This window comes from Oncorhynchus gorbuscha, linkage group LG03, assembly GCF_021184085.1.
Source record: "Oncorhynchus gorbuscha isolate QuinsamMale2020 ecotype Even-year linkage group LG03, OgorEven_v1.0, whole genome shotgun sequence".
Classification (NCBI taxonomy): domain Eukaryota; kingdom Metazoa; phylum Chordata; class Actinopteri; order Salmoniformes; family Salmonidae; genus Oncorhynchus; species Oncorhynchus gorbuscha.
The window spans coordinates 16369663-16384083 of NC_060175.1; the positions used below are offsets into that span (position 1 = coordinate 16369663).

The window sequence follows — 14421 nt, forward strand, 5'->3', positions numbered from 1 at the left end:
ACACTGTGCTTATACAATCATATAGGTTATTATTGTACTAACAATGACCTATATTAATTGGGTAACTAATGACTATGACCAGCTCGCCCAGCTACTCACTGGACCCAATGATAACTTGGTTACGTATGCCTCTCCCTAATGTCAATATGCCTTGTCCATTGCTGTTTTGGTTAGTAATTATTGCCTTATTTCACTGTAGGGCTTCTAGCCCTGCTCAATACTCCTTAGCTAACCCTTTAGTTCCACCATACACACATGCGGTGACCTCACCTGGTTTAAATTATGTTTCTAGAGACAATATCTCTCTCATCGTCACCCAATGCATAGGTTTACCTCCACTGTATTCACATCCTACCATACCTTTGTCTGTACATTATGCCTTGAACCTATTCTACCGTGCCCAGAAACCTGCTCCTTTTACTCTCTGTCCCGAACGTTCTAGATGACCAGTTCTTATAGCCTTTAGCCGTACCCTTATCCTACTCCTCCTCTGTCCCTCTGGTTATGTATAGGTTAATCCAGGCCCTGCAGTGCCTAGCTCCACTCCCATTCCCCAGGCGCTCTCATTTGTTGACTTCTGTAACCGTAAAAGCCTTGATTTCATGAATGTTTACATTAGAAGCCTCCTCCCTAAGTTTGTTTTATTCACTGCCTTAGCACACTCTGCCAACCCGGATGTCCTAGCCGTGTCTGAATCCTGGTTTAGGAAGACCACCAAAAACCCTGAAATGTACATTCCTAACTAAAAAAAATTCCATCAAGATAGAACTGCCAAAGGGGGCGGAGTTGCAATCTACTGCAGAGATAGCATACAGAGTTCTGTCTTACTATCCAGGTCTGTGCCCAAACAATTTGAGCTTCTACTTTTAAAAATCCACCTTTCCAGAAACACTGTTGCCACTTGCTATAGACCACCATCAGCCCCCAGCTGTGCCCTGGACACCATATGTGAATTTATTGCCCCCCATCTATCTTCAGAGTTCGTTCTGTTAGATGACCTAAAATGGGACATTCTTAACACCCCGGCCGTCCTACAATCTAAGCTTGATGCACTCAATCTCACACAAATTATCAATGAACCTACCAGGTATAACCCCAAATCTGTAAACACGGGCACCCTCATAGATATCATCCTAACAAACCTGCCCTCCAAATACACCCTAGCTGTATTCAATCAGGATCTCAGCGATCACTGCCTCATTGCCTGTGTCCGTAATGGGTCTGCGGTCAAACGACCACCCCTCATCACTGTCAAACGCTCCCTAAAACACTTCAGCGAGCAGGCCTTTCTAATCGACCTGGCCTAGGTATCCTGGAAGGATATTGACCTCATTCCGTCAGTAGAGGATGCCTGGTTATTCTTTAAAAGTGCTTTCCTCACCATCTTAAATAAACATGCCCCGTTCAAAAAATTGAGAACCAGGAACACTCCAGACCTGACTGCCCTTGACCAGCACAAAAACACCCTGTGGCTTTCTGCATTAGCATTGAATAGCCCCTGCGATATGCAACTTTTCAGGGAAGCTACGGAGCAATATACACAGGCAGTTAGGAAAGTAAAGGCTAGCTTTTTCAAATAGAAATGTGCATCCTGTAGCACAAACTACAAAAAATTCTGGGACATTGTAAAGTCCATGGAGAATAAGAGCACCTCCTCCCAGCTGCCCACTGTACTGAGGCTAGGAAACACTGTCACCACCGATAAATCACACGCTCGCGCTCCAGCAGGTATATCTCACTGGTCACCCCCAAAGCCAATTCCTACTTTGGCCGCCTTTCCTTCCAGTTCTCTGCTGCCAATGACTGGAACGAACTGCAAAAATCAATGAAGCTGGAGACTCATATCTTCTTCACTAGCTTTAAGCACCAGCTGTCAGAGCAGCTCACTGATCACTGCACCTGTACATAGCCCATCTGTAAATAGTCCATCCAACTACCTCATCCCCATACTGTTATTTATTTTGCTCCTTTGCACCCCAGTATCTCTACTTGCACACTCATCTTCTCCACATCTATCACTCCAGTGTTTTAATTGCTATATTGTAATTATTTCGCCACTATGGCCTATTTATTGCCTCCCTTATCCTACCTCATTTCCACACACTGTATATACAGTAGACTTTTGTATTATTGACTGCATGTTTGTTTATTCCATGTGTAACTGTGTGTTGTTGTATGTGTCGCACTGCTTTGCTTTATCTTGGCCAAGTCACAGTTGTAAATGAGAACTTGTTCTCAACTAGCCTACCTGGTTAAATGAAGGAGAGAAAAAAAATGAGCAGTAGGGATAGATTCTCCGCTAACAAATGGAAAATGCTAATATTCATAATGTTTATCTACGAAAACACGTGTGAGGCCTTAGTAAGCACTAGACAAAACAATGTATGCATCCCAAATGGCACCCTATTCCATATAGCACTCTATTCCCTATACTATTCACTATAGCACTCTATTCCCTATAGCACTCTATTCCCTATACTATTCCCACTCTGGCACTCCAGATTGAATTTACGAATGCACAGAAGAGCAAATTGTCTACAATAGGCAGAAAGCAATATAAATGTGATGACAGATCATTGATATGCATTTCACTCACACTGGTGAATCTCAGAGAATGTATCTCTTCACATACTGTATATTTCCCAGAGCGAACAGACTTGTTTTGAAGATCCTTTAAAATACTCCATTGTTCATTATTATCACGCAGCTGCAAACTGCTTTTCGTTTTATTCGACAAATCCCATGGTTTAGCCTGCCCGTTATCAGGCAGATGTAAGATTGATATGTTTCAATGATTCATTTTCCAGACATGATTAATCTTCTCCTGTCTATGTAAAAACGGCATTTCTATTTTGCATACTGTCTATCCACCAGTCTATATTAACCGTTCAAGTAGTAGTCTTGTGTGACAATAAAAGGAGGAACTCTCTACGACCTTCTCCTAAATCTATGGGTTTATAATACTCTGTCATGTTCTCCAGTGTACATCATGACATTAAAGAAGTTGAAGTGAAGTTTCAATTGTCGTCCTCTCCATTCTTTCACAGTAAATCTTATACCCGGCCTCCCACGTACCAGACAGATAAGAGGGTATTGTGAAATATGTGCATGTTTATAGTCAAATCAAATTTCAAATCAAATGTATTTATATAGTCCTTCGTACATCAGCTGATATCTCAAAGTGCTGTACAGAAACCCAGCCTAAAACCCCAAACAGCAAGCAATGCAGGTGTAGAAGCACGGTGGCTAGGAAAAACTCCCTAGAAAGGCCAAAACCTAGGAAGAAACCGAGAGAGGAACCAGGCTGTGTGGTGGCCAGTCCTCTTCTGGCTGTGCCGGGAGGAGATTATAACAGAACATAGTGCATAAGAACCTTGCAGCATTAAGCCCAAGAACACACCCATACTTCCTAGTTTTTACATTGTGTCATGTTGGCTATGTGTCAATTATTTCACCAGAAGGGCACTGGGCACTAAAGTGCAGCATTATTGTGCGGAAATTTCTCCAGTTCATTTCAAGTTCTTGAGTCCAGGGGGTTACTCTGTCTTTCCCTAGTCTGGTCCCATATCTGTTTGTGCTATCATATCACATCCTCCTCTTCAACTGTGTAATCCTATTTACTGCCGTGTCATGAGCCAAAATGCAAACCAGAGAGGAAGTGCTGTGTGTCATGGACTGCAGATTAATGAATGAGCAGCTTCCAGATCCTGTTGATCACTGCAAAGACAGGACACGTTGACCACAAGGGGCCAGAGCTGTTTGTGACTAGATGGAGTATAGCCAAGACTAGAATTACATTTATGTAGCAGGTTAGGAGACCATTTGAACTAATCCTAACCCTAATTCCCTTTTCCTGCCATGTTAATTCTCCTAACCTGACATGTTAATTATTTTAACCTGCCATGTTAATTCTCCTAACCTGACATGTTAATTATCTTAACCTGCCATGTTAATTCTCCTAACCTGACATGTTAATTATCTTAACCTGCCATGTTAATTCTCCTAACCTGACATGTTAATTATCTTAACCTGCCATGTTAATTCTCCTAACCTGACATGTTAATTATCTTAACCTGCCATGTTAATTCTCATAACCTGACATGTTAATTATCTTAACCTGCCATGTTAATTCTCTTAAACTGCCATGTTAAATCTCCTAACCTGCTCCAAAAAAGTAACTTCAGGTCATAGCTGTATACCACTTACAGATGTATGATCTTAATTTGAGCCAGTTTGCTACAGCAGGCAAATAATCCTGCAGCAACAGGAAATGTGAATTATTCTGGGAATTATAATTAATAGACATTTTTGTAGCGAATGATACATTTTTCATTTGGGCAAATCAAGTCTGACATTTTAAAGTGGAAATTACACACATTTGAAGCCTTCTTAAACCCTGAATAAAAACGTGACCATGCCCCAATGTAGCCTACAGCCATAGGGTACTCCTGTTACTCCCATGTAATTAGCCTAACTTTGGCATCATCCTAAACGGACACTTTTTGTGTTGTTTCAATAAAGGCTTTCAGCTGCCTCACATGTCATTATTAACATACTTGGATGTTACAACAACAAATTATTTGGATGACACTAATTTGTTACCTGACCTGCTAACACTGACAGTAAAGCTAGTAAAGCTGTCGCATTAAAATGACGTCACTGTTTGTTCACCTCCAGCTTTTTTGCCAATTAGTTGACGTTAGCTAGAGAAGTTAATCTTGTTCTAATTCGTGTAACTACTTCGATCTCGATCAACTGGTCGATCTCCAAGCCACTCCTAGTGACTCATCAAACATTTCTGTAAAAAACAACAATGATAAAACCTTGCGTTCCTATTTATTCAAATGTTTTCTGCTGTTGGTGGTAGGGGCACTTGATTCAGCAGCCATAGTGCTGGGAAGGTGAAGTATTCCCATTTTTAACCATTTCATGTGTCTTTTTATTTATTTTACTTAACCTTTATTTAACTAGGGAAGTTAGTTAAGAACAAATTCTTATTTACAATGACGGCCTAACAAAAGGCATGCTGTGGGGGGCAAAACACACATCACGACAAGAGAGACAACACAGCACTACATAAAGAGAGACCTAAGACAACAACATAGCAAGGCAGCAACACAACATGACAACAACATGGTAGCAACTCAACATGGCAGCAGCACAACATGGTAGCAGCACAAAACATTATTGGGCACAGACAACAGCACAAAGGGCAAGAAGATAGAGAACAATACATCACGCAAAGCAGCCACAACTGTCAGTAAGAGTGTCCATGATTGAGTCTTTGAGTGAAGAGATTGAGATAAAACTGTCCAGTTTGAGTGTTCGTTGCAGCTCATTCCAGTCACTAGTTGCAGCAAACTGAAAAGATGAGCGACCCAGGGATGTGTTTGCTTTGGTGACCTTTAACAGAATGTTACTGGCAGAACCGGTGTTGTATGTGGAGGATGAGGACTGCTGTAGATATCTCATATAGGGGGGAGTGAGGCCTAAGAGGGTTTTATAAATAAGCATCAACCAGTGGGTCTTGTGACGGGTATACAGAGATGCCACTTTTATATGTTTACATACCCTACATTACTCATCTCATATGTATACACTGTACTCTATACCATCTACTGCATCTTGCCTATGCCGTTCTGTACCATCACTCATTCATATATTTTTATGGACATATTCTTCATCCCTTTACACTTGTGTGTATAAGGTAGGTGTTGTGAAATTGTTAGGTTAGATTACTCGTTGGTTATTACTGCATTTTCGGAACTAGAAGCACAAGCATTTCGCTACACTCGCATTAACATCTGCTAACCATGTGTATGTGACAAATACAATTTGATTTGATTTACAGAGTATAGAGTGTAGTGATGTGTCCTATAAGGAGCATTGGTGGCAAATCTGATGGCCGAATGGTAAAGAACATGTAACGGTTTTCTTCCGTCGAAGGAGAGGAGGACCAAAATGCAGCGTAGTTCGTGTTCAACATGTTTAATGAAAGACAATAACGTGAACACTACACAAATACAAAATAACAAACATGGCAAAACCCGAAACAGTCCTATCTGGTGCAGAGAACACAAAGACAGGAAACAGTCACCCACAAAGTACACACAGAATATGGCTGCCTAAATATGGTTCCCAATCAGACACAACGATAGACAACTGCCTCTATTTGAGAACCAATCTAGGCAACCATAGACATACAAAACTACCTACACAGGAGAACCGCCCCATAAACATACAAAACCCCTAGACCAGACAAAAAATCAATCCCCCATGTCACAACCTGACCTAACCAAAATAATAAAGTGAAACAAAGATAACTAAGGCCAGGGCGTGACAGAACATCTAGCTGCTCGAGAGCACCCTTACCTGCCGACCTATAAATTATGTCTCCGTAATCTAGCATGGGTAGGATGGTCATCTGAATCATGTGGCGTGAAAGAGGAGCAATTACAATAGAGGAAACCAAGTCTAGGTTTAACTTCAGCCTGTAGCTTTGATATGTGCTGAGAGGACAGTGTACCTTCTAGCCACACTCCCAAGTACTTGTATGAGGTGACTAGCTCAAGCTCTAAACCCTCAGAGGTAATCACACCACATGACCTTTGTTTTGGAGGTGTTCAGAACAAGGTTAAGGGCAGAGAAAACTTGTTGGACACTAAGAAAGCTTTGTTGTAGATCATTTAACACAAATCCAGGGATGGGCCAGCTGAGTGTCTGAAGGTAGAACTCTGCCTACCCGGCAGGCCAAGAGGACTAATCAAGTGCCCCTATAGGTCTACCGCTGGCCAATCAGATAGCTGTGTGCACAGTTTCGTCACGCCATAGACTTTGAAAATAAGTCTTGAACACACAGGACACCTTTAAAACCATGAATAGAGAGAGACTCAATGAATACGGCAATGAGCTGCTGTTTATATGAGTAAGTTAATATTTAACTTGTTATTCAGCACGGTCAGCACTTTGTTCAACAGTTTTATATGCCATAAAATGCGTGTTCTCCCTACTTCCATTCACGCTACAACTAGAACAGCAGGTGCTATGAATGATAGCAAAGTGTTTCAATAAACTTGCGTTGTTATAATTTGTGTCATGTCTTTTTTTTATATCAAGGAATATTTTACTTTCTCTGGTCATAGGAGTAACAACATAATTGGTGCACGAGGCAGAAATAATGCAGTGTGACTAAGTTTCTCCATCAGCTGGAAGACTGTGTCCCCTCAGCAGAGGGAGGGAGAGAGGAGGGATGGTGAGTGGGATGAGAGGCAGAGAGGAGAGAGAGAGAGAGGGCGAGAGGAGGGATGCTGAATGAAATGATAGGCAGAGAGGAAAGAGAGAGGAGAGAGAGAGAGAGACAGAGAGGAGAGGAGAGGAGAGGAGAGGAGAGGAGAGGAGAGGAGAGGAGAGGAGAGGAGAGGAGAGGAGAGGAGAGGAGGGATGGTGAGTGGGATGAGAGGCAGAGAGGAGAGAGAGAGAGAGACAGAGAGGAGAGGAGAGGGAGAGGGGAGAGGAGAGAGAGAGAGGAGAGAGGAGATGAGGAGAGGAGAGGAGAGGAGAGGAGAGGAGAGGAGAGGAGAGGAGAGGAGAGGAGGGATGGTGAGTGGGATGAGAGGCAGAGAGGAGAGAGAGAGAGAGGGCGAGAGGAGGGATGCTGAATGGGATGAGAGGCAGAGAGGAGAGAGAGGGAGGAGAGAGAGAGACAGAGAGGAGAGAGAGAGAGAGGAGGGATGGTGAGTGGGATGAGAGGCAGAGAGGAGAGAGGGGAGAGAGAGAGAGAGAGAGAGAGAGAGAGAGAGAGAGAGAGAGAGAGAGAGAGAGAGAGGGAGAGATAGGAGAGATGGGAGAGGAGGGATGGTGAGTGGGATGAGAGGCAGAGAGGAGAGAGAGGGCGAGAGGAGGGATGCTGAATGGGATGAGAGGCAGAGAGGAGAGAGAGAGAGAGAGAGAGAGAGAGAGAGAGAGAGAGAGAGAGAGAGAGAGAGAGAGGAGGGATGGTGAGTGGGATGAGAGGCAGCCTCAACGCTGCACCCTCCCCTCAGACTGACCAGCAGATGCAGGCCATCAGTCCAGTAAAAAAATATATATATATATATATATTATGCTCACTCAGCTGTGCCTAACAAGTAATACAACAAATGATCTATTTCCAGTGTGATCATATACCTAACATTTGTAAATATAATTTCAAAATGGTCTGAGAATAACAACATTGGCAGGGCAATTCAAGCATAGCCAATATGCAGTGATAATGTAGTGATAGCCTACTGCGCAAACCACATTGCTGCAGAACTATTTTTAATTGGTTAATGTTGCAATGTTTAAGTCCTCTTTTTAAGAAAATCTGAGCGGTAGATCTTGGGTTGCATTTTGACCCAGAAAGTGATCTTAAATCAGAAAAGGTTGGTGACGCTGGTCTAGGTACAGTAAGTGGACTTTATAAAGGAACATATTGTTTCTAATAAAACAATGGCCAGTTTGTGTCGCAGTTGCACATTATTTTGTAAAACCAAATAGGCTTTCAATATGGCCATTGCACTGATTGCGTTTGACACCCCTGGGCTAGCATATATATTTATGTATCTAGCTATTTATTTAGCAAGCTAGAAACACGGGGCCTAACGTTAGCTAGCTAGATATCTGCTGGGAGGATGTCATGTCATTGGAGGAGTGGGTAAGCGACCAACTTTTTCCCCTCATATCATTTTTTTGGTGACTACAGCTAGGGATGCAGGTGTCATTTGGCTAGATAGCAAGAAATGTGAATCATGTTGCTAGCTATACTGAATAAAAATGACCAACCAAGCATATCCAAATTTTTTATAGAATGACGTTAAGTCACGCCTCGCCATGTGTGTATCTATCTATACACTACAAATTTGCATTTCCTGCTGTGCAGGAACATTCTCAGCAACAAAAGAGTGAACAAAGTAAGATCCTACATCTGTAGTCAAAACTGCCATGGCTTTGACATCAGACCTGGGTTCAAATGCTTTTTGAAATCATTCAAAAACTTTCAAATACTTTAACTTGATTTTCAAAAAGCATTTGAACCCAGGTCTACTGGACAGGACAAAGGATATGACAGAGATGCTGTAGAAGTCAAAAAGAATGAATGACAATTTTGCAGTCATTATGGGTTTCCCCCCCTCATTATCTCCACACACTTTCCTGTTTTACTTTGTGTGATTAATGTGTTTTGGAGGGAAGGGTGGGGTTGCTTGTTTTATTTACCAGAACAGCTGTTGTGAGGGGAACAGATTTTATCAGGTCTGTTCTTGTAAATGGTGGCCATTTTAATTTCAGATGAAATGAAAATACCATTTGGACTTTTATTTACAGTCACCGCTGGAGACAAGCAGGTGTTTGGAGTTTCCCTTGTCTTGCATGGCCAGCCCTGATCAAGAAACACGTAGAGTCTGTACACTGTACACACTGTACAGCATGCCTCTGTCCTTGGCACTAGTTCAGTGTATTATTGAAATTGGTGTATTGTGGTAAGGCTTTAAAAGGGCAATCAGCAGTTGCTACATACATTTCTGGACTTAAATTAACGATATGTAGCCACCGATTCTTGAAGAATATAACGTAAAAATGCCTCATGAGCATAGTTCAACTATCGAACCCCGTCAAAACCCCAAATATAAGCTTCTTACTCCAATGTTTACACCAAGTAAATGTAAACAAACACAATATAGCCTCAAACATGGTTAAAAAGACAGGTTTTATATAATGGATGGTCAGTCCTTGCATCCATAGCTATGTCTATGAATTTAAGAGTGGTTACATTAACTGAAGCTATTGGCTTAGTCTACACCTGTTGTTTACGAAGCATGTGACAAACTAAATGTTCTACAGCAACATCCCTCAGCTTTTTACCAAAATATGGGCGTGGAGTACACTTTGTTATTGTTTCTACTGCTGATCGCCACTTTAACAAGTGTTTTTTAGATAAATGAGTACATTGAACTCTGTTGTACAGTATGTGTGACTGATAGAAGTTCCTTAGCCTGGTCACAGATCTGTTTGTGCTATCATGTCAACTCCTTATCACTCATTGTCATACTGTTATTCTTAGCTGATCTTGTGTAAATCCCCTCGGTGTACATACAGTACCAGTCAAAAGATTGGACAGAGAGTGTGCAAAGCTGTCATCAAGGCAAAGGGTGGCTGCTTTTGAAGAAGCTCAAATATAACATCTGTTTTGATTTGTTTAACACTTTTTTGGTTACTAAATGATTCCATGTGTGTTATTTCATATTTTTGATGTCTTCACTATTATTCTACAATGTAGAAAACAGTAAGAATAATATTATTAAAAACCTGGAAGGAGTAGGTGTGTTCAAACGTTTGTTTGATTCTGTACATGTAGATTGCATTTGATTACTGCTACAGTGTATTTGGGTTGTTAATCAGATTGGTTCTTCCGCTTTTGATTTTCTTCCCCCTTCATTTGAATTGTTTGACATTTGACTAGATTGTTAGAAGTTAGTAACATAACCACTTTGCTGCACCCACTATAACACCTGCTAAACTGAGTACACAACCAATAAACTTTGATCTGATTTAATAGCAAATCGTAGGTTGATGGTTTTCTTAACCTGCTGACCTGGTGAGGTCATTCCCTAGCTATAAATGATCAATGCCGTAGATTCCAGACATTGCACTGCAGACTTCAAATTAAATTAGACTTATTTTGGCACCGTTTTCTCATAACACAAACAGTCATCCACTAGGCCTGCACTAATGTCAACCCCAGCGTCCTCAGAAATTCTCTCAGTGGTCTGTGAAAGTGACAGAGTGGAGAGAAATATCACTGCATGCTTTTGCTGCTGGAGAATGAGACTTTTGAATACGCCTGGATGGATTAAATTACATTATTTATCATCAATCTCTAACTTTGACTTGGAGGATTCAGTCATTCACTATTTACTATAACTCCTGCTCATAAGTCTAAGTGGACAATGCCACTAACATTAGCCTAAAAAACAGACTTGTTTTGTGCTGACAAGCCACTCCTTGTACTCGAATGCTAGCATACTTGTGGTTTGTTTTGTTTTTATTAACTGTTCTTACATGAAAGTTATTTATCCAGGGTATAAACTGCTATCATCCTCTCCCTCTTTTATGTAAGGATGAGAGAAAAAATGTCCGTGTCTGCTAAGAGAGAGTAGACACATTTTTATATAAGATATCTCTGGAAACTAGTAGTTGTTCTCTTATTTTCACTACTCTATTTGCCATTAGGTTTTAATTATTATTTTATTTTTTAACACTATGTTTGCTCAGTCCTCTCAATAAAGTGAGCCTCAAGGCCCCGTTCTGTAACCCGCACCTGAAAAGCACCTGGCCAGTCATATGACATGAATAAACATATAGGACATGCATTTCCAGTGCATGTTTGTGTTGAGGGATTGTTCCCCTTAAGGGAATGAGTTCAAATCTTCTGTTTCCCCTGGGAAGACAATACTTGTGGAGGAGTAGATATTATCTCAAGCACAAGGTAGGATGGACAGTCCTTTGAGCTTGATACCTTTTTATGATTTATGGACAACAGAGATGAATAATCCATCTGGTAGGCTATGTGTAATAAACTGCTGGAATGCATGGAATTATTATGCAATATCTGAAATGCATATTGAGTTTATGTTTATTTCAGTGACATATCCCTGCATATCACTGATTAATCGAATGGAACAGTATTTCACTTTACACAAGGGTATTTACACATTTTTATCTAAGATAGTTATGGAAACCAGTAGTTAGCTCTGCATATCACTGACTAAATGCATGGCACATGATTTCACTTTACACAAGGGCATTCAACCACAAAAAGGATCTCACGTTTACACAATAAAATACTCTGAGAATGATACATAACGTGTAAAGAATAGCATATGTACATACTTACAGGCCTTTGGTACAATAATGGCGTAGACAACATCAAATACTAGAATAGCTGACAGTCAAGTTTAGGTTTTAAATAACTAGCTGGTCAAAGTTTACTGGTTAAGATTCTTCTGTTGCTGGATCTGCCTCGGGTGTATTGCGGTAAATCACGGCACCAGTCCATTGAACAAGAGACATCCTGGCTTGTTTGCTGAGATTATGAAAACGCATGATGAAATCATCATTTCCAACTAAATAAATTAACGGATTGATTGCGCTATTCATGCAAACCAGACCGCGGCTGATTTGATGAGCAACATAAATATCATCGAAGCTTGCTTTGCAGGTGCCTTCCATTTTCAAAATCCTTATTTTCAAATTTAGATTTCTCAAAACATGATAAGGGATAAAGCAAATTGAGAACAACACAGTCAAGATGATGACTAGTTTTAGACATCGTTGTTTCAACAACGTATTTACATTGGCTTTGGTGGCAAGGACCACTACTATATGTCCATAGCAAGCCAGAATGATCAGTAATGGTATAACGAATCCGGTAATGGTCCAGCCAATACTGTACGGAAGGTAATCCTTGATAAAGTCGTCGGCTGTTGAGTCATAGCACGAATATGAGGAATTTTGCGCTGTCTTGTCAAAGAACATATCGGGAAGTATCTGAATGAAAACCAAAATCCAGACAAGAAAACTCATTGCCACTGAGTGGCGAGTGTGGATTTTCCCCATCACTTTCATTGGGTGCACAATACCGAGGTATCGATAGATACTGATGCATGTCAGGAACCCAATGCTGCCATAGAGATTCAAATTGAAGCAGAATCTGGTGATCTTGCAGAATGTTTGTCCAAATATCCATTTACTGTTTAGCGCGTAATAGACAACCAAAAATGGTAAGGTAAATAAGTACAGCAAGTCAGCTATTCCAAGGTTGAGAATGAATATGTTTATACTCCCAATTTTCTTCCAGCTTGTACAAACAGTTTTTAACCCACAGAAGTTTGCAAATGTCCCGACGACAAACACCAGCATGAACATAGCAGGTAAAAATCTGTGCGTAAAACGAAGGTTAATTCCTTCACATGCGGTCATGTTGAGAACGTGTGTGCTGTTGTCATCTGACATTTCCCCGTCTTTTTGATCAAAGTGAAGTTTAAACACAAGCTATAGAATATGAATCGATGACGCCCAGAAGTGAATGAAATCAAACTTGGTCATGGAAACACATCGTAAATCGCAGCCGTCCACCATCATGTTGAGCATGGTGAAACCAAAGATATTACACCCAGTGAGTACAGAAGTCCATGGACGTTGAAAAGACATATGCGTTTGGTCAGTTGGCCCTGGCCTTGATTTTAACGTCCACAAATGTAGTTTTTTTGGGGTCCAGACCAGTATTGATTTCAAAGTCCACAGACTTCCGGACAGGACCGAATCTGAACCAATTATAGACATCCATTTTTGGTTCAAATTTGGTCTTGACTTCACCCACTGGGGAGCCAGGCCCAGCCAATCAGAATAAGTTTCCCCCCACCAAGGGCTTTATTACAGACAGGAATACTCCTCAGTTTCATCAGCTGTTTGGGTGGCTGGTCTCAGACGATCCCACAGGTGAAGAATGTGGAGGTCCTGAGCTGGATGTGGAGGCCCTGAGCTGACATGGTTGCACGTGGTCTGTGGTTGGGAGGCCAGTTGGATGTACTGTCAAATTCTCTAAAACGACTTTGGAGGCAGCTTATGGTCGAGAAATTAACATCAAATTCTCTGGCAACAGCTCTGGTGGACATTCGTGCAGTCAGCATGCCAATTGCACGCTCCCTCAAAACTTGAGACATCTGTGGCATTGTGCTGTGTGACAAAAGAGGGGCCTTTTATTGTCCCCAAGCACAAGGTGCACCTGTGTAATGATCATGCTGTTTAATCAACTTTGTGATATTCCACACCTGTCAGGTGGATGGATTATCTTGGCAGGAAATGCTCACTAACAGGGATGTAAACCAATTTGTATGCACCAAATTTGAGACAATTTTTTTGTTTGTGCGTCTGAAATATTTCTGGTATATTTTATTTCACCTCATGAAACATGGGACCAACACTTTACATGTTGCGTTATTTTTTTGTTCAGTATAAATGTAAGTGAATGTATGTATGATTTAAAGATGGCCATAGGAACAATGACCAAAAAAGGACGTCTTTCAACATCTGTAAAATACCTATTTTCAATGTCTGTGAAATACGTATCTTCAACATCAGTAAGTTACATATTTTCAATGTCCGTATAACACACCTAAAATGAACCTGATTCAAAATTCTGGAAATGAATTCTAAAATATGTATTTTCAATGTAATTTTGCTCATTGAGCGCCCACTTCCTGCGTGGGCACTTCCTTAATTCCATAGTTTACTGGAAGCAATGTGATACTGTATCCAGAAGGAAATTAGCAGAGCTATAGTACAGTTATTTCTGCAAGATATAAGTAACAATAGGCTATAAAGGCTTGAATGTGAAACCTTCAA

At 41.0% G+C, this 14421-nt stretch overlaps 1 protein-coding gene across 1 annotated transcript; it reads right to left on the bottom strand.

The window, feature by feature from the left end:
• Positions 1 to 9070: 9070 nt before the first annotated feature.
• LOC124018673 (P2Y purinoceptor 1-like) lies at positions 9071 to 13179 on the bottom strand. Its single transcript, XM_046334018.1, has one exon. The coding sequence runs from the start codon at positions 13027 to 13029 to the stop codon at positions 12010 to 12012; it is 1020 nt and encodes a 339-aa protein (XP_046189974.1). The 5' UTR covers positions 13030 to 13179; the 3' UTR covers positions 9071 to 12009.
• Between the last annotated feature and the right edge of the window lie 1242 nt (positions 13180 to 14421).